Consider the following 21,290-nt stretch of genomic DNA (forward strand, 5'->3'; position numbering starts at 1 on the left):
GCTGCATCGAGACTCCCGCACACAACCATCGGGCGCGCTGGGTCCTTCCAGCCATCAGCTTGGACCCAGTCCGTGACACATGGCCGCAGGTAAAAGGCCAGGAGTTCGCGGAGTGGAGTTTGCAGCGTCAGCCCTTCCAGTGGGCCTCCGTATCCGTCTGCCCTTCCAGTGGGCCTCCGTATCCGTCTGCCCTTCCAGTGGGCCTCCGTATCCGTCTGCCCTTCCAGTGGGCCTCCGTACCTGTCTGCAGCATTCCAGCCCGGCCAGAGGGCTATCTATCATGCACCCCATCAAAAGGGGTTTCCTGTCGTGCACCCCACCAAACGGGGTTTTCTGTTGTGTACACCCCATCAAAAGGGGTTCCCTACTAAACTCGCCCCTTCCGGTGGGTTTTCTCCTAAGCTCGCCCCTTCCGGTGGGCTTCCTGACTTGTGAGCCCTTTCCGTAGGGCTTCCTACCGAGCGTGCCCTTTCCGTAGGGTTTCCTGATGTGTGAGCCCTTTCCGTAGGGCTTCCTACCGAGCGTGCCCTTTCCGTAGGGTTTCCTGATGTGAGCCCTTTCCGTAGGGCTTCCTACCGAGCGTGCCCTTTCCAGAGGGCTTCCTACCAAGCTTGCCCTTTCCAGAGGGCTTCCTACCGAGCGTGCCCTTTCCAGAGGGTTTCCTGCCAAGCTTGCCCCTTCCGGTGGGCTTCCTGTCATGTTCCGGAGTTGCAGCCAGCGACCCACTGTGGACTCCCAGGATGAGTGCCTGTATCCGGCCTACCCTGGTCGAGTACCCTGCAAGTGGGCAACCTGCTGTGTACCCTGAAAGAGGATTTCCTGAGTTGCGGTCAGCGACCCACTGTGGACTCCCAGGATGAGTGCCTGTATCCGGCCTACCCTGGTCGAGTACCCTGCAAGTGGGCAACCTGCCGTGTGCCCTGAAAGAGGATTTCCTGAGTTGCGGTCAGCGACCCACTGTGGACTCCCAGGATGAGTGCCTGTATCCGGCCTACCCTGGTCGAGTACCCTGCAAGTGGGCAACCTGCCGTGTACCCTGAAAGAGGGTTTCCTGAGTTTGCGGCCAGCGACCCACTATGGACTCCCAGTATGAGTGCCTGTATCTGGGCTACCCTGGTCGAGTATTCTCCATGTGGGCAACCCGCCGTGTACCCTGAAAGAGGGTTTCCTGAGTTGCGGCCAGCGCCCCACTATGGACTCCCAGTATGAGTGCCTGCATCCGGGCTACCTTGGTCGAGTATTCTCCAAGTGGGCAACCTGCCGTGTGCCCTGCAAGTGGGCAACCTGTTGTCTGAACCTGAACCCGTGCCTGAACCGTGCCTGTGCCTGAACCTGTACCAGTCGTGTCTGCCCAGCAAGTGGGTTCCTGCCGTGTCTGCCTTGTCAAGTGGCTTATCTACCTTGCCTTCGTCTGGCCCTAAATGTCAGCTAGAGACTACTTCCTCAATCCTGTACAGTCATTCTGATTCCTGTTTTTGGAGGAGATTTGTCTACTAGCGGCAGTGCTGGTCATCGAAGGACTCCTACGTTTTTCGGACTCTGTATGCTGGTTCCTGGGTTGACTTGTTTCCTCCGTTCTCCCGTCTGAGGGCGGGCCCTCCTTTTATTGATGTTTCTGTTCGCGTCCGGAGGCCGCTCTTTTCGGAGGGGGATACTGTCACGGTCTGCCCAGGCTGCGGAGCTGCATATCTGTCCTGCTGTAGTTTTTCTGCTTTGCTTTGATCCATTCCTGGATTTCCTTTTGCTTTGTTCTATTTTACATTCCTTGCTTCTGCTCCGGCTCTTTGCTTCAGCTCTGCTTCCTTTATTAGGTGTGCCCCACCTGTGTGTTCTGTTTGTCTCAGTCTGCAGTCTGCAGTCTAAGGTATGTCTCAGTGCTATGTGTTTAGTTTCCATGTGTGGTTTGTTTTGTATCTTTGTCTGCAGGGATTAGCGTTAGGACCCACCGTCATTGGAGTACTTTGGCGTAGTGGTGGGCTAAGCATACTATGGCCATATCATGTGACTGAATCTCCAATAGTTATCTTGTAGTCCTAGGCTAGTTTCTGTATTCATGTTTGTCTGTCTCTTATGTACCTTTGCCCTTCTTCCTTGAATCATCTGAGGATTCCGGTTCCTCTCTCCTCTCCCCATGTCCCTGTTAATATGCCCTATCCTTGCTTATAGGAGAAGCGTCCGAGGGTTCAGGCTCCTCACTCCTTCCCCTGTGTTCCTTGCCTTCTTCCCTGTCCTTTGTTGTGCCCTGTAACATGTATGTCCTGTCTGGTTATGTTTATTCCTTGTCTTGTGCCTGTTTATATCTTTCAATTCATGTCATGCTTCTAGCCACTTCTTGTGTATATCTCATATCATGTTTCTTGCCTGGTCTCCCTTTCTCTTGCTTGTTTTGTGTCTGCTACATTAACCCTTTGCTTAGCCTTCATTCTCCCAGCCTGCAGCATCCTGCTCGTGATTCAGTGATATGCTTCATGCCTGCTCCAGGGTGCCTGCAGGATTCGTTTTGTTCTGGACTCCATCTGCTGCCATATCAGGGCGCTGGTGTTTGGCTGCACTACCTAGGTGCTCAACGCCTGGGCGAGTGAGGTCACCCTGCAACCAGGCCCTGCCCCAGACTCCACTGCTGCATCGAGACTCCTGCAAACAACCATCGGGCGCGCTGGGTCCTTCCAGCCACCAGCTTGGACCCAGTCCGTGACAATTGTATGTCATTTTATATATATTTTTAAAGAGAATTTGTATATGTATACAGGACATATACATAGGGGTTAAATCAAACAAATCATAGTGAATACTCACCTGAAACAAATTACTGGCATCAGCTGTTTGATTTCCTCAGCAGCCTTACACCAATTAGGACAGACTGGCTGCTTTATAAACCAGTAGGCAGAGCGTCAAGAGCATGCACCAGATGAAGCGAAACGCGTAGTGCGTGTTGACGACATTGGGAGGAGGAGTAGCATCAAGGAAGTGGATCAGAGGACTAAGACGGCGTCTCTTTGTGGTAGTGCTGCTACGAAGTTTGAAGCCTGGACTCTGTGACATCCGAGACGGAGGACAACAAGTTTGCCTTTCTTTTATACATTAAAATTATCGTTTTTACCTACTCCCCTCCGCTGCCTACCTTCTTTATCTACAAATACCAGTGTGGGATAAAGATATTTATGCCCTTTAAATTGTAAGGGTCCGATCTGCTTAATAGCGGTTTTTTTTTAAGACCTACTTTGATATACTACACCATAATTTTTTCTTTCTTTTTTCTCTTCCTTTTATATACGAACCATTTGGATACTGTGTGTGGGAACGCTCGCTGGAAGGGTATCTTTGTATATATTATTTTTGTGTTGCACATATAATTTACTCACTTATTAATTGGGTGCGCAGACACTTGTGTGGTTTTGAAAGTCCTCTCCAAGTTTATCAATTCAGGTGTCCTGATTTCAGAAATGTCTAATTTATAAAGAATTTCCATACTTTCCCAACACTTATAGGGAACATACTACAAGGGGTACATTATTCTTTACAAAGCCATATAATTTTTACATTAGTTATGATGGGATTGCAACTCTAATGCCTTTTAGATGTTGTGTTAGAGCAATAGGATGTAAGGGTTTTTCTTTTATTATTATTATTATTATTTTTTATATATATATTTTTTATTTTTTGTATTCTTTATTTTTTTGAACCTCTTGAACATGTTATTAATGCCAGTGATGTCACAATGGCATCACTTAGCTCACTTTATTGTTTATTTATTATTATTATTTATTGTATTATTTAAGTGATTTTTTTTATTGTTAAAAAAATCACTAACACTTTTTTTTCTTTTATTTGTTGGTTTGTGTTTTAGCACGTGAGAAGAAAAAGTCATGATTTCTCACTCTCCTCCCTGGCCTTATCTTATCTTATTTATATCTGGCTTAGCCTTATTACTTTTAAACATTTGCCCCTCTAGCTTAAGAGTATATCTTCTTGTTGTGGTAGTACTTCTCCTTTTAAAAAAACTGTTTTTCTTTATCATGCCCCTCTCTCTCCTCCGCGTACAAAAAAAAAGTGACAAGGCTGCCAGGGATCCGGGCAATCCGGGACATGTGGTCACCCTAGCCCGTGGCACCCCACTGATGAGCGGCGCCGCCCACACACCCCTGCCCCCGCTAGGTACGCTACTGGATACAATTGTATTGTTTCCTCTAAAAAACATACTGCTTTGGCGGATTTAAAAGCACAGGAGAGTTAAGAGACAGCGAGTAAATGTTATATTTCCTAAAAATATGACCAGCCGCGCAGCGTAAAAAATAAGCAAAAGTACATTCTTTGTAAAAGTTTTTAAAACACGTAGTAAAAAACTTTATATATAAAATACGCTTCACATCAGGCATCCCCTTACCACCATTCACATTTTGTTTACACGCTTTCTCTCTTTTTTGTTTCTCATTTGTGGAGTTCCAGAGAAACATAAAACAAACACGCATAAGTTTCTTTGCATACAATTGAGAAGGGGGAAATACCACTCCTAAATACATCATTATTGATAAGAGTATTGCCTTGATGATTAAAATTCTCCCTTCCATTGTCAGCTTTCGGGTTTGCCATAATTCTATTTTGCGGTTTAATTTTTCCAAAACAATATCCCATGATCTCTTGCCATTATTTGCATAATCCAAAACACTCCAAGAATTTTAATACTGTCACTTTGGGTCTGACTTCCATCCCAATCGCCAATAGTGAAACAGTCACATTTGTTAAGATTCAGCTTAAAACCAGAGGCACATGTAAAATACTCGGTTGTTTCGAATAGCTCTTTTCAAGGACTCTGGGGTTGTGCAATACACACTAACATCATACATCATCCATGTAGCCCAGAGCCTTCACCTGTACCCCCCCTCGGGATGGGGACGTCCCGGATAAACTTATCCTTTCATTGAAGGGCTAAAAGGGGTTCAATGGCACAGACAAAAAGAAGGGGTGAAAGCGGACATCCCTGCTTCACCCTGGAATTAAGAGAGACTTTCTAAGTTAAAAAGGCATTGATTAAAATTTTGCTAAAAGACAATATATATATATATATATATATATATATACTGAATAAAGTCATCTGGGAATGCCATTTTCTTTAAAACCATAAAGAGATATTCATGGGATACACGATCAAAAGCTTTTTTAAAAACAAGAGATAAAATGACCAGTTTTTGATACCAGATCAGATCATGTATTACATTTAGGTGTTCAAAGATTGGTTACAATTCCAAGAGTGCAGGTGGAATTCCCTCCCTTTTTTATTTGTTTTAGCAAATTTTTTCCCTTTTTTTCTCTTTTGTGATTCACCAAGCTGTTTAATCTCATTCAGTGAAGATTAAATGTAAGAACTGTTTTAATTTTGTCAGAGGTAAGAATAAGTGAAATAAATGTACAAAAAAAAATCTTGTAAGATCTGTGGAAATCTTCAAATATTAAATAACAGTTCCAATATCTTCACAGCTCTATTGGCTGATAAGCACATAAGCATAGAGACTCTGTAGCATATTTGAGAACAATTCCGAGGTATAAGGACATAAACTTCCTTTGATTCTTGATTTAATAATATAAAACTATTTATATAAATGGTTACCACTTATCTTGAGGAGAAAAGGCAGCTCTATAATATCAAACAGTTTCGTCCGTTTGCCTTTGCGTCTGAGTTCAAACCGTCGAGGTCCCACGTTGAACTCAAAATTGAGTTAGAGCGTAAGGGTGAGATCCTTCCAAGTATAGATAGAGGGGAGGAGTAAGGATGCAGTAGTGGTGGTAGAGCAGACTCCGATTGAGCGCCACTTAGGAATCGCTTAAGGATCAATTGAGGAGTGGATGTGCAAGGGAACCACTGAGTTTATTACTCCCATAAATGGGTTTTCAGCGTATTCTTCGCGGCATACTCCTCCATAGTATGTGTCCATGCATCTCTTGGGGGGCGTCACCAGCTGTACAACGTGCTGCGTGCTACGTCCTCACGCATTCCGCACCAGCTATTTAATTGGAGGATGTTGCAACTACCAAAGAATCAAAAATATATGGTTTCATGGGTTAATAAACAAACAAACAAGCCCATGCGTGGATGATATCACTGTGCTCACGAGATGTTGCTGAACACATATTGGGGTGTTGTTTGACAGTGACACATACCATGAGAAAACACACAAAAAATGCTACCACAAAATTTCGCAAAGGCTGGTGGTTGAATTAATGTATGGAAAGAGTTAAAATACCAGCATTTAAAATACCCTGGGGTGTCTAGTTTCCAAACATATATGGTTTGATGGGGTAAATTGATTTGGCCGACTTCAAAGATGTCCCAAATAGGAACATAGATGCAGAATGACCAGATTTCAAAATTTGAATGTAACAAATGTGGCCCTTAGTCCCTAAACAACCAAACTGAACACTACCTCACTTTTCTCTCACGTTAACTAGTGGCTCCACCCCTGTCATAACATACACACATGTGAGAGAGCACAGCAGTCACTCAGTGTGGAGCAGTAATGCTGCAGAGGATGTCTACTCCTGTAAAAGCTGTTTATTCAGTAAGAGTTGAGCAATAAAGTAAGGTTTTACTGGCCTCATATCTGAACTGTAACAGTGGTGATGAGGATGGGATCTAGAAAAGTCCTACATAGCCTGAACTAGAAAATAACAAGAGGTATTGTTAATCGCACACTGCCATCGACAGATAACCTAGCGAGAACATGGCTCTGATTACCACATGGCACATTATCTGAAGTTGATAGAGAGTATGCCTCCTAGAGTTCCTGGACTGAACAATTTGAACAGTACTTCTGTGCAAATGCCAAACGCCCTGAAAGGACCCCTTGGCGGACGCCTACTTTGCCTATAGGTGGCGCCGGCCCTGCACATATGACACATAAGAGACCTTCTGTTCCTTGAGAAACCAGCAAACAAAACACTTGTGTAAACCACTGGAAATAGTAGGAATATTCCATTTCTATCAACACCAACAGCAATCAGGGGACAATTAAGGCCTATGTGGTAGCCATGCACAAACTAGCCTCTATTTGTTCATTTGGGGAGTACTTACCCACTACTCTGAGGGACTACTCTTGGGAATGAATAGCAAAACCATTCAAAAGAAAGTTCTTATAGAAAAAGGTCTCACCCTTACATGGGCAATTGAGATTGCATCAGCTATGAAAATGGCTATCATGGATACTGAGGCCCTGAACCCTCAGGTTCACAATGTCGGTTCATTGACCAATCTTGCCATAATTTCCCGGAAATACCTCACCATTAACACTTACAAGGGCTTGTAATCGAATGGTATTTGGCATAGCAGCTCCACCAGCCATCTGGCAGAGGAAGATGGGTGCAATCTTAGCAGATATTACTTTCACACAGTATCTATTAGATGACATGCTCATCACTGGTCACACAGACCAAGAACACAAGAAGAAGGTAGAACATTTTTTACAAAGACTTCAGGACCATGGTCTCAAGGTGAACTTAACAAAATACAAATGTATGTTGTATTAGAGTTTTGCGTCTACCTAGGAGATGCTGAAGGCATACACACTACTGAAGCCAAGGTTGACGTTTTAGTCAAAGCTACAGCCCCAACAAATGTCCAACAACTACAATCATATCTTGGCCTGCTCATCTACCATAATACATTTCTCCCAGACTTGGCTCACACCTTGTTCCCACTGCATAAGCTCCTAGAGAAACAGTTCTGATGGGAGCGATCGGCAGAATGTCCTCAGGCTTTTGAGCTCTCCATATGATTGTACACTATGACCTCAATAGACCTCTTACCTTGGCTTGCGATGCCCCTTCTTATAGTCTGGGTGCTGTACTTTCCCACCTTTTACTAGATGGTTCTGAGAAACCAGCGGCTCAAGATCATTGACAAAGACAGAAAGAAATATGCCTTAATTGATAAGAGGCACTTGCATTGATATGGGCAATTCAGAAGTTTCAACTTTACCTCTATGGTAGAGAGTTCACCATATTAACGGATCATAAACCACTACTTCAGATTTTTAGCCCTGACGAAGGGATCTCCCAGACAACTGTAGCCGTCTCCAACACTATGCACTGATCTTGGGTACATATAACTATTGCATACAGTATCTGATGCAAAGTCCCGGCTGATGGAAATACTTTCAGACTCAAGATTTGTATGTACAACACCACACACCTCCTGATTTCTGGAGCCAAAGCAGCCCTTACGGCGAAGGATGCTTTTCTAAACACAGTGCTTTCTTTTACACAAACTACCTGGCCTACTAGAGGAAGCGAATGGAATTGACTGTGAATGACATTTGTGTCTTATGGGGAGTATGAGTGGTTATTCCAAAAAACTTCTAGAGACATATCTTAGACTTGCTACATACTGGTCACCCTAGTATCACACAGATGAAACAGAAAGCACAAGGCTGCGTGTAGTGGCCTAAAATAGATGCCAATATCACAGCATATGCCAGTGCTTGTATAGGTTGTGCACAAACTGCCAGAGACCCTCCACAATGATGTATTCAGCCTTGGCCCATGGTTCCTTGGTTTCGCCTTCGGTCTGATAAAGGGGCAAACCTTTTTGATTACAATTGATGCCCACTTGAAATGGGCTAAGGACATTCCAATTAACGTGCAAACTCAACAATTGCAATATTGTTGCACCTCTGCCGCATTTGGGTACCCCAGGGAGATTGTCACAGATAATGGGGCCCAATTCATGACTTCATTACAAGTTAAGCGCACCTTACCACCCAGAGACCAATAGTCAAGCAGAACGATTTGTACATATACTATATACATATAGTCATAGATAAGACCTGGATGTGTTTGCAATCATTTTGTATAGATCTAAGGCTACATATATGAAATTTGCTTTGTACCAACAGGAAACAACATTCTATGTAATCACTTGTTTAATGTTGTTTGTACTGATGCCACATTCGAACCATTAGCTAGCTGTTTTTTTGCCTTCTGTAATAGGAATTAGGGCTAGTCTACCCAGGCAAGGAACGGTGTAGGCTCTTGCTATGGTGATCAGCAGAGCAGGAGTAGGCTCTTCTCCAAGTGGTTGCCTATAGTATGATTAGTAGCCTTTCTCTATTTCATAACATGCGAAACAGACATCCCTTTGATTAATCACCATTTAAAGAACAGCCTCTTCCAAACTAGTTGCTTTCTCCATACATCTTTTGTTTATTTCCATGTAATCCACTGTTGTTCTAATCTCACATTTAGATAATGATCTGCTTTATTGTCATCCCTTGATCTATACCAAAAAATGGCTCTACTTTTCCCCTGAATTAAAAGTTTTCTTTTTTGTTTCCTTTAAGAAAGCTTTACAAAGGGCTGTATTTCTACTTCCACACAGCAGCTGGTAACATAGAAACATACAATTTGATGGCAAATAAGAACTACTCGGCTTATCTAGTCTGACCATTTTTCCTTATGTAGGGTATTCAAAGCCCTATCAGTCCTTGGTCTGGTTCCATTGTGAAAATAGATTATGTGTATCCATGCCTGTTAAAATTCCCTCATTGTTTAGCCTCCTCCACTTCTGTTGCAAACTGTTCAATTTATCTACTATTCTATCAGTAAAATAGAGGTCACAGTCTAAACCTGTAAGTATGTTCTATTTCTAACAGTGTTCCTCCTTTCAAATAAGCTTGCCTCCTGTAATTTGTTAAATCCCTAAGTATTAAGTATTTAAATGTTTCTAGTACATATCCTTTCTTTCCTAATATTTTCTATCTTGCACACCACTTACCATTTTGTAGCCCTACTCTGAACTTTATCCAATGTATCAATATCCTTCTGGAGATTGGGGTCTTCAGAACTGTACAAAATACTCTATTGTACACAATAGATGAAGCCTAACTAGAGATCTGTAAAGTGTCAGAACCACCTTCCTGCTACCAATGCCTCTTACTATAGAACCCAGTACCCTGCTTGCTTTTTTAGATGCTTTATTGAATGGTCTGTTTACCTTTAAGTCATCAGAAATTACTCCTCTTCTCGGTTGTCACTGACAGAACAGTGTCCAAAGTGCTATATTGTGCCTTGGTATTATCCCAAGTGCATTATTTTATATTATCAACATTAAAGTACAGCTGCTGCACCCATGACTATTCTTCTACTTGACTTGTCAGACCGGGAATGTCTACCCTGTTGTAGACCTTTGCATCATCAGCAAAAAGACATACATTGCCATTCTGTAATATCACTACTACAAAAAAGTATTAGTCGCAACACCAATCCTATCAATCCTAAAAAAAAGTCCTTCCTCTAACGATACACCATTAACTACAACTTTCTGCCTCTTGTCACCCAGCTATTGCCTTATCCATTCAACTATTTTGAGTGATAAATGCCTTACTGAAATCTAGATAGGCTATATTAACAGCTCCTCAAAAATTTGACAGTAGTAAATCCGTGGTGTTACTGATCCTGCACACAATTAACATATTTAATTTATATATTTAACAATCCTTTCCTTTACCATGGTTTCCATTAAGTTGCCAAGTACTGAAGTAAGACTAACTGGTTTGTAGCTGGCCGAGTCTTCCCTGCAATATTTTTTATACCTGGGTGTATCCCATCGGGTCCCGAGGATTTGTCTGTTTTTACATTGGAGAGTTGAAGTAGAACTTCTTTCTCTATAAACATTTTCACTTCACCTTGTGTCTATTTGAAAAACCTTCATCTTCTGTTGGAAAAACAGAACAGGAGTGTTTATTTAAGCCCTTAAGGACAGAGCTTTATTTTATTTTATTTGTGATAATGGCAGTTTTAACATTTCTGCTGTGCTCATTTAACTGTAATTTTCTTCTCATTTAGTGAACCCACACAAATGATATCTTGTTTTTTTCAGGATAAGAAGGGCTTTCTTTAGATACCATAGTAAAATGAAAAATATGGTATAACATTTTTAAAAAAATCTTGACTTTAATTTGAAAAATATTTTACTCATCTACAACAGCTAATAAAAACCTGCTAAATAGATTATATTATTTGTCCTGAGTTTAGAAATGCCTCATGTTTTTATGTTTTTTGCATGTCATAGGGCAATGAGTACAAGTAGCATATTGCTGTTTCAAAATCAAGTTTTTAACCCATTCAGTCCCAGGGGTTTTTGGTACCTCAAGTCCCGGAGCAATTTTGCCATTTTTGTGGTATGCCGGTTCAGCGATTATTCCCCTTTCCTGCGAATAGTGTACCCATTTAAACTATATATTGTTTTTTCAAGGAGAGAGAGGGCTTTCTTTTGATACCATAGTTAGATAATTAGCTGAAAATTTAGGATGAGAAATCTAGTAAAAACTTAGATTTTTTTTTTTTCAAATATATTTTCCCCTCTGAATCCTCACAAAATCAGGTAAAGTCCTCTCCAAAATACAAAAAAGTGAAGCGCAATATTCAAATTAAATATAAGTATTGCACCTTCTGGTGAAGTGGTGCTGCAAAGACACAGGAACAAACTCCCCAAAAATGTTCCAAATTAAACACAATCAAAACCACACAAGTGTCTGCGCACCCAATTAATAAGTGAGTAAATTATATGTGCAACACAAAAATAATATATACAAAGATACCCTTCTAGCGAGCGTTATATATAACTATATGGAATAACCTATGTGGGGGTTTTATATTCATTTATTGTATGTCATTTTATATATATTTTTAGAGAGAATTTGTATATGTATACAGGACATATACATAGGGGTTAAATCAAACGAATCATAGTGAATACTCACCTGAAACAAATTACTGGCATCAGCTGTTTGATTTCCTCAGCAGCCTTACACCAATTAGGACAGACTGGCTGCTTTATAAACCAGTAGGCAGAGCGTCAAGAGCATGCACAGGATGAAGCGATAAGCGAAATGCGTAGTGCGTGTTGACGACATTGGGAGGAGGAGTAGCATCAAGGAAGTGGATCAGAGGACTAAGACGGCGTCTCTTTGTGGTAGCGCTGCTACGAAGTTTGAAGCCTGGACTCTGTGACATCCGAGACGGAGGACAACAAGTTTGCCTTTCTTTTATACATTAAAATTATCGTTTTTACCTACTCCCCTCCGCTGCCTACCTTCTTTATCTACAAATACCAGTGTGGGATAAAGAAACTCCTAAGGAGACTACACTACACTCTATGTATGGGCATATTTATGCCCTTTAAATTGTAAGGGTCCGATCTGCTTAATAGCGTTTTTTTTTTAAGACCTACTTTGATATACTACACCATAATTTTTTCTTTCTTTTTTCTCTTCCTTTTATATACGAACCATTTGGATACTGTGTGTGGGAACGCTCGCTGGAAGGGTATCTTTGTATATATTATTTTTGTGTTGCACATATAATTTACTCACTTATTAATTGGGTGCGCAGACACTTGTGTGGTTTTGAAAGTCCTCTCCAAGTTTATCAATTCAGGTGTCCTGATTTCAGAAATGTCTAATTTATAAAGAATTTCCATACTTTCCCGACACTTATAGGGAACATACTATAAGGGGTACATTATTCTTTACAAAGCCATAGAATTTTTACATTAGTTATGATGGGATTGCAACTCTAATGCCTTTTAGATGTTGTGTTAGAGCAATAGGATGTAAGGGTTTTTCTTTTATTATTATTATCATTTTTTTTTATATATTTTTTATTTTTTGTATTCTTTATTTTTTTTAACCTCTTGAACATGTTATTAATGCCAGTGATGTCACAATGGCATCACTTAGCTCACTTTATTGTTTATTTATTATTATTATTTAATGTATTATTTAAGTGATTTTTTTTATTGTTAAAAAAAAGTCATGATTTCTCACTCTCCTCCCTGGCCTTATCTTATTTATATCTGGCTTAGCCTTATTACTTTTAAACATTTGCCCCTCTAGCTTAAGAGTATATCTTCTTGTTGTGGTAGTACTTCTCCTTTTAAAAAAACTGTTTTTCTTTATCATGTTGACTCCCTTTAAGTATTTAAATGCTTCTAACATATCCCCCCATCACGTCTTTCTTCAAGGCTATAAATGTTAAGATCCTTTAACCTTTCCTGGTAAATTTTATCCTGTAATTCATAAACCATTTTAGTAGCCCTTCTCTAAACTTCCTCCAGCATATCTACATCCTTCTGGAGATATGGTCTCCAGTACAGTACACAATACTCCAAGTGAGGTCTCTGTATAACGGCATGAGCACTTACCTCTTTCTACTGCTATTACCACTCCCTATACAACCAAACATTCTGCAAGCATTTCCTGCTGCTCTATTGCATTGTTTAAATCCTCTGAATTAATCATGAGGTTAGGACAGTATCAGATATTCTACACTCTGACCTTGGGTTTGTATGCCCTAGGTACATTATTTTGCATGTATCCACATTAAATGCCAGCTGTCACACCTCTGACCACTTTTTCCAGTTTACCTAAATCATTTGCCATTTGGCTTATCACTCCAGGAGCATCAACCCAGTTGCAAATCTTTGTGTCATCAGCAAAAAGACATACCTTACTATCAATACCTTTTGCAATATCACTAATAAAAATATTGAAGAGAATGGGTCCAAGTACAGATCCATGAGGTACCCCACTGGTAACAAGACCTTGCCCTGAAGATATTTCTTTTCAATCTGCAAAATTTGCAAGTCAGTTCATGAAATTCCATCCCTGCTAGATATTCCACTGTCAAATGTAAGTGCTATTATTGGAAAGTGGAAGTGTTTAGGATCAGTCATGAAGTGGAAGACCGTGTAAAGTCACAGAGTAAAAGTCGCTAGCGCTCTGTTGATTCCATAGCTGCAGAGTTGCAAACTTCCACTGGCATTAATATCAGCCTGTCCTGGTGTGTGTGTCTGGGTGTTGGTGTGGCAGAACCTGTCCTGATGTGTGTGTCTGGGTGTCAGTGTGACAGAGCCTGTCTTGGTGTGTGTGTGCTTGGGTGTCGGTGTGGCAGAGCCTGTCCTGGTGCGTGTGCCTGGGTGTCAATGTGGCAGAGCCTTTTCTGGTGTGTGTGTGTTTGGGTATCAGTGTGGCAGAGCCGGTCCTGGTATGTGTATTTTGTCATCGGTTTCCTGGCAATTTACTTTCTGTAGGAATAAATTGAACTATTTATTTTTTACTTATGCAGAGATAAACACCCTCCTTAATTTGCAGTCACTTCAGAGGACAAAACATTCCATTTTAAAAAGGGTTCCCCTTGAGTAAGGATGGTGATACATTATCCCACATACAAATTTTATATACAAAAATGCTACACACAATGTAGGACAATCTTCACACTTGTCCTTAATAGTGAAAAAATGTATACATATAATTGTGGAGCGCACACACAACACCAGGTCAATACTGAAACTGGGATATTGGTGATAAATACATATGGTCTTGCTCAGAGCACTTTTAGGTGCAGCTTCAGATGACATTACACATCTTCATACATCTGGGTACCTAACAGGCATATATTAAAGTAAAAGATGGAAATAGAAAAACTTTTAGAATAAACCACAAATGTTAAATATATAAAAACGCTTACACTTACGTATAGTGGAGATGTGTCCTAGTGTTATATCAGATGGTTGGGGTTCAGCAATGGTTACTGGTGTCTACTTCCGGTTCTTTATAAGTCCGCATGGGGAAGGGACAAACATTAGATATGCAAGTGTGCTGGTTCCATTTTAAATTGTCAGTAGCAGCAGTTAGACTGATGACAGTTGGAGTGTGAAACGGTGACAGTTTAGCTTAGCAGAGGCTGAGATTCATGATCATTGTTCACCTACCATATTGCAAGTTAATTAATAAAGTAATAGTTTATTTTAGTGCAGAAAATCTGCTGGTGTGGAGTCGATTGAAGAAGCTGTAGTGTACAGAAAATATTTTTCTCAATCATAGCTTTTATTAAATATGAAAAAATAGTTTACATGAATTAATATTTGCTAGTAAAACGTTTTTTCCTATAGGGTCGTCTTATATTCAGGCTTTTTCTTTTTTTCCTAAATTAATATTTAGATTTTGGGGGCTCGTCTTATAATGGAGCAAATGCGGTATTTAACCCATCAGCAGGGGGTGGGGAGAGGGGCAAAAATATACTGATATACCCCTGGTACCTCTCTCCCTCTCTTTTTTTTAAATGTTTCATTAAACGTTTAAAGTTTAATTAATTTAAGTGCATCTGCAATGGGCTTGTGCCTTCTGGTTCGTACAAATTGCAAATTTACCGAATTTTAGTAAATTCTGTGATTTGTACGAAGCCATGAAAACCAGGCTAGACCATCACGATTGTCACACTCTCTAAATGTTTCCCTACCTTCTCTGCCAACCACTTCCACAACTACTACATCTTTTATCTAATGCTCAATCTTCAAGCAGCACCTGGATATAACTTGGCGGGAACTTCCTCCGAAATGGCGGCCCTTGCGGTGATGTCCTTTCCCTGATGCTCCAATTGGGGGAGAGGACGTCACCCAAAGCACCTTCATTTTGCCCTTACTTAATCTGAGGGCGGCACTTGCAGTGATGTCCTTTTGGCCAAACTGAATGGGCCGATAACAAAATGTGTTGCCCATGTCTGAATCGTTTTTGGCCCATTTGCCTATGTCTAATCTGCAAGTTATGGTGTATGCAAAATAGCATGCCAAGGGCATATGACTAAAATCAACTGTGGTCAGTCAAATTAGCCCTCAACTTCTTAGTGAATAGACCCATCTGATTAGCACTGGTGTACCCAGGCTGGGCAGTGTGTATGGTCCGCCCTGGGTGCCTGCTACCGTTTCCAGCATTTGTCACCAGAATGAAAGGTGAAGAAACATTGGCAAAGCTGTTGCGAATAAAGGGTTTAAGGAGCAAGACGTGACATGCTCTGGGAATCTGCAGATTTCTAGGCAGAGTAAGCTCATAGGTCGCCATATTTACCCTCTGGAGGACAGGAAACAGATCAATAAATTGGGTCCCAGTTTCATGAAAGGCATCTGAAGTCCGATATGTCAAGTAGAGAGCCATACATTGTCGCTTGGATCTTTGTTTAAGGATGTCATCTGCAAGGCCGGAAGTACTGATACCCATATCATTTGCAGATGGTGCAAATATCCATTAAGTACTGGGATAGCCGACTCAGGAAATGTAGAGGGGAGAGTGTTTGGATGAAATCTGCATAAATAAAAACCTGGGTAGAGTCTTGATTAGCATTGTTCCTGGCAAACTCCACAAGAGGAAGGATCTGCAAGCAGTTCACGATTACAAACACCGTAATTGCGTTCTGTAGAAAATTTCTTAGAAAAGTAACCGCAAGGATGTAACTGTCCCTCGTAACTCTTTTGCTGAGAGAGACAGCACCAGCTTCCATGTTGGAGACATCTACCTCTAGGACAAAAGGCTGGGACATATCAGGGTGAACTAATACTGGAACAGAGGAAAGTAGTTGTTTCAATCAAAGAAACACATTAAAAGCTTCAGAAGTCCAATTAAGATCGTCAGCTCCTTTTTTTGTCATAAAAGTGAGTGGGGCGACCACTTTCAAGTCTCAGATGAAACTCAAAAAAAAAAAAAAAAAAAAAAAGTAAAACCCCAGGAACCTTTCCGAAGGTTTGAGTCCCATAGGTTGGGGCCATTGTAGGACAACATGTAATTTTCCTGGATCCGTCCATAAAAATCGCCTTGGCATATTCTATTCTCTCTAAGACATAAAAATACCTTTTTTTACATGTTCACAGAGTGTTGTCCAGATGGGTGATCACAAATTGGTGAAGGTAGTCTGTGAAGCATTCATTAACAAACTATTGAAAGATAGCTGGAGCATTGCAAAGTTTTCAAGGCATTACTATATACTAATAATGCCCGGAGCAGGTATTAAAAACTTCCTCTCTTCTCCTTGGCATATCCTGATCGGTTATAGGCCTCACATATATCTAGCATAGTAAAGATGAGAGATACTCTGAGTGTGTCAAACAGTTCTGGAATTAAAGGAACGGGCTAAGTATGCTTGATGGTAATCAGATTGAGAGCCATATAATCAATATAGGGTCTTAACGTACCATTCTTTTTGGTCACAGAAAAGAAACCTGACCCAGCAGGGAAGGTGGAGCTGCGGATTAATCCTTTGTCTAGGTTCTCCTGGATATATTGATTCATGGCAGCAGCTTTAGATGCAGAGAGACAATAGACCTTGTCTCCGGGAGGAACAGTTCCATGCAATAAGTCAATTGGGCAGCCAAAATCTCTATGTAGTCGAAGTTGATTGACCTCTTTCGTGTTAAAGACGTTGGTAAACTGATGGTAGGGAGCAGGCAGTTAAGAGGCATCCACTGACACAGTAAGACTAGTAAGAGTGGGACAACCTATTCAACAACAGCTTCATTCAGTGATTTGTCTAGAACATCAATCAGTGATAGGGTTATGAATCTGCAACCAGGTAAACTCCCCAAGGCTACTGGAGAGGTGGGAAAGGAAATTACATGAAGGCTCAAAAGTTCAGAATGAAAAACCATCACATGAGTATGGGGAGGCATTGTTTCATGGTTGACTGTGGCTGGATACAAAGGCCTACCATCAATTGCCTCAACACACAGAGGTTTAGATTTGAGTACTTTGAGGGCTTTTCCCAGCTTTTGTGGATAGTAATATCCTGCCCACATTGTATTACTTTACAGAGTTTAGTGTCATCTGCAGTCACTGAAACATGACTTTCAATGCCTATTGCAAGGTCCTTTATAAATATGTTGAATAAAATTGGTCCCAGGACAGAACCCTGAGGAACACCACTTTTGTCTAGCTTGAAAATGTACCATTTTTGACAACTCTCTGTACTCTATCACTAAGCCAATGTTCAACCCAAGAACAAGAATTTGCATCTAGACCAATTTCTTTCAGTTTGAATACTAACCATTGTGTCCAGGTTCCTCTGGACATAAAGAGGGGCCCTCAGGAGGAGACAAGCTGGGAGCCACCTTAGCAGCCAGGGTACCGAAATGTTATGGTGTGATCCGATGCCCTGCCCCAGAGAGCTGATGGAGGCCATATGGCTTATGACCGGCTGGTCAAATACTTGACAAAGAGACGCAACAAAGCCCAAACAGTTATTAACCAGGTGCATATTTCTTTTCCATAAAGGAGATAACTGACCAGGGCTTGGTTCGGGTAACAGAAAAATTCCGTACCCCACCCTAGCCCTGTTTGTGTTAAAAAAGGTACAGAGACATCTCAAATGGCATAGAACTTCGTTTCAGGAAACCTTTACACCTTCCAGCTCTAAAGACTGAGGTAAAACGGATGGCCTTAGGTACGGAATGCCTAAGGCCATGCAGGCAAGCGAAGCATGTACGGCATTAGCTAAGTGGTCCATAAGATCCTTTAACAAACAGTAGTTATTGAGTATTGTTAAAAAAAAAAAAAAAAAAAAAAACAGGTGTCCTCCATTAAATCCTCTAACTATGAAAATATTTGATAAGAACCATTGTCTGTGCCTATTCATTTTTTATGATGCTTCATTGCAGACACCACCTAGAAGATTCTTTCTGCATAGTTCAAATGTGCTACGTATGCCACTAAAGATTGAGATATTTAGCCTTTACACAGTTTAACATGACAATTCTGGAGCAATGGTATTTCTAAAGAAAATCTTCAAGAAGCATGAACACTGTGGTATCAATGTAAAAAAAAATATTGCAATACTATTTTCAAGTATAGATGTTGTTTTCGTAGGTCTTCTTCCAGTGAAGAAATGGAAGGCTTTGAATCTGTGGACAAACTACTGGCCTGCAAAGGTAACACAATAAGCTGTACTTTTTGATCTTGTTGTTTTTATCACAGTTAGATTTGGCTTTTATTACACAATACATTCCAATTTATGTTAAGACTACCTAGAGACTCTAACATTATTATACACTTATCAATTGTACCAACACTGGATAATTGGAACTGATGCAAATGCTTAAGAAGAAAGTAATAGTAGGCTAAATATACAATTCATTCAATGACAATACAAACTTAAAATATATTAGCATTAAAAGGTCAATAGACAGCCAGAGATGGATTATTGCTGTGAAGGTTAGTGGTACCTTGCTGGTTAAATTTAATAGGTCAATGGGGCAATGATAATAACAATGGGGAAGGGTAATTGATCAGCCTTGCTTTTGCTTAACTCCACTGAGTCATGACAATCAGCCGGAAGCTTAGCATTGTTAATAGACACAGAGACTCCAGAGTGCCTGGAGATGGATGGCAAACAATTGAGGTGACACTGCTTGCTCCAGGTGGTGATCTTCCCCTTTCCTCCAGTCTATAGAAGGATTATGACAAAAAAAAGCCAGGTATGACCCAGAACCACAGAGGAAGCGGGCAATGTAATCACGTTCAACCATTTTGTGTAGAGGGCCCCCACCAGGGTCTTAAGAGGCATAGTCTCTTTAGTAACAATAGCAGGATATAATGGGCTTCTATCAATAGCCTACACAAATAAAGGGCATGGTTTGTGAACCAGTGGCAACCCATTAAGCAAACAGAAGGAACAGTCAATGAAGTCCCCAGTGGCATCAGAGTCAATGAGAGCAGTAGTGGTGGTGATGGTCCTTCCATTGCAGGAGAGTGAAATGGGCACAAATATGCAGGTGTCTCTTATTTCAAGAGAAAGGGGGCAACACTGAGGACAGAGACATGCATTTAAAAACCACTGTCTGAAGCGTTTAGACCAGAACCATCAGGAAAAAAAACTATGTTCTACAAGCACCATGTGAACACCTGCTGCAATACACAGAGAAACAAACCTCCCCACACATACAATTAGTAGACACTTACAACCTTGCCCTTGAAAAAATACACAAAAATGATCAAGGATCTGCAGCCGATACTAGCAGAGGATAAAGTACTAAAAGAAATTGTCCCTGAATCTCCCATCTTGGCCTTCAGGCAACTACCTACTTTAAAACAAAAGCTGGTTAATAGGAAATGGCCTACTAAGACAACACACACAGATATTGGAACCAAACCATGCAACAAACCTCACTGCAAACTCTGCAAACAAAGTTGTTCAAGTAATACAGCCACTCATAACAAAAATGCATGCAGCATTAAAGTATTATACTCTTGCACATCCCAAAATGTTTTATACATGATAGAATGCACCAAGAGGGAAGTAGGGTGTTACCTGCCAGCAAATAAATGAAAGGATGAATCTGCAAAGATATTCCATCAACCATCATGAAGAAAATAACTATTGCTCCGCAGTCAGTCACCACTTCCCCCAAACAGGTCACTCCATAGATGACCTCAAAATTAACATCCTGAAAATACTGCATTTGCTCGATTATAAGACGACACCCCAAAATTTAAATCTTAATTTAGGAAAAAAAGAAAAAGCCTGAACATAAGACTACCCTATAAGAAAAGTTTTACTAGTAAATATTAATTCACATGTAAACTATTTTTTCATATTTCATAAAAACTATGATTAAGAAAAATGTTTTTGTTTTCATTTCATTTTATTTGCCAACCTGCCCCCAGTTACATAGTAAATCGGAAATAAGGTTGAAAAAAGACCTAAGTCCATCAAGTTCAATCTTTCTACCTAACCTTCCTATTCGTGATCCAAAAGAAGGCAAAAAAACCCTAATTAAGCTACTTCGAATTCTGCCATCAGGGGAAAAAAATCCTTCTTGACTCCAAGGGGCAATCGGATTTCTCCTTGGATTAGGAAGCTTTAAAATATTAATGTTATTCTATTTATAGCCCTGTATGTCATGCCTTTCTAAAAAAATATCCAGACCCCTTTTTAAGGCATCTAATATATTTGATAACACCACCTCCCTTGGCAGTGAATTCCATACCTTTATTTGCCTCACTGTAAAGTATCCCTTCCTTTGTCGTCTGCCCTCCAGATTTACCTTATACCCCCCTATATGCCACTCTACCTCCCTGATATGCCACTCTGCTGCCAGATATGCCTTATACTCCCTATATGCCACTCTGCCTCCCAGATATGCCTTTTAACCCCCTATATGCCACTCTGCCCCCCAGATATGCCTTATACACTCTGCCTCCAGAAAGCCCTTATACCCCCATATGCCACTCTTACCCTCCCCCGGCTTACCAGTGCTTCCCTAGACTTGTCCCCCATGCTTCAGATTCCTTGGTGTGTAGTGAGGCAGCCACTGCGCGCAGACAACCTCCGCTCCTGCTTCTGGCATTTCTATGAATGAGCACCGGAAGGTCATGTGATGCCAGCGCTCCGTCATAGAAGCCCCAGAGGAAGTGCTGGCAGCAGTTGAGGTTGTCTGCGCGCATTGCTGCCAGAGAGGAGGATCCAGGTCCCCTGTAGCG

The 21,290-nt window shown here is 41.0% G+C and overlaps 1 protein-coding gene across 1 annotated transcript in view; it reads left to right on the forward strand.

Annotated features, from left to right (window-relative positions):
- RGS21 (regulator of G protein signaling 21) overlaps positions 1 to 21,290 on the forward strand; it is a 111,329-nt gene that overhangs the window by 64,889 nt on the left and 25,150 nt on the right. The window contains exon 3 of the mRNA XM_053468653.1: positions 18,678 to 18,739. Coding sequence (XP_053324628.1) covers positions 18,678 to 18,739 — 62 coding nt within the window. The remainder of the gene's footprint in view (positions 1 to 18,677; positions 18,740 to 21,290) is intronic.

This window comes from Spea bombifrons, chromosome 6 (assembly GCF_027358695.1).
Source record: "Spea bombifrons isolate aSpeBom1 chromosome 6, aSpeBom1.2.pri, whole genome shotgun sequence".
Taxonomy (NCBI): domain Eukaryota; kingdom Metazoa; phylum Chordata; class Amphibia; order Anura; family Pelobatidae; genus Spea; species Spea bombifrons.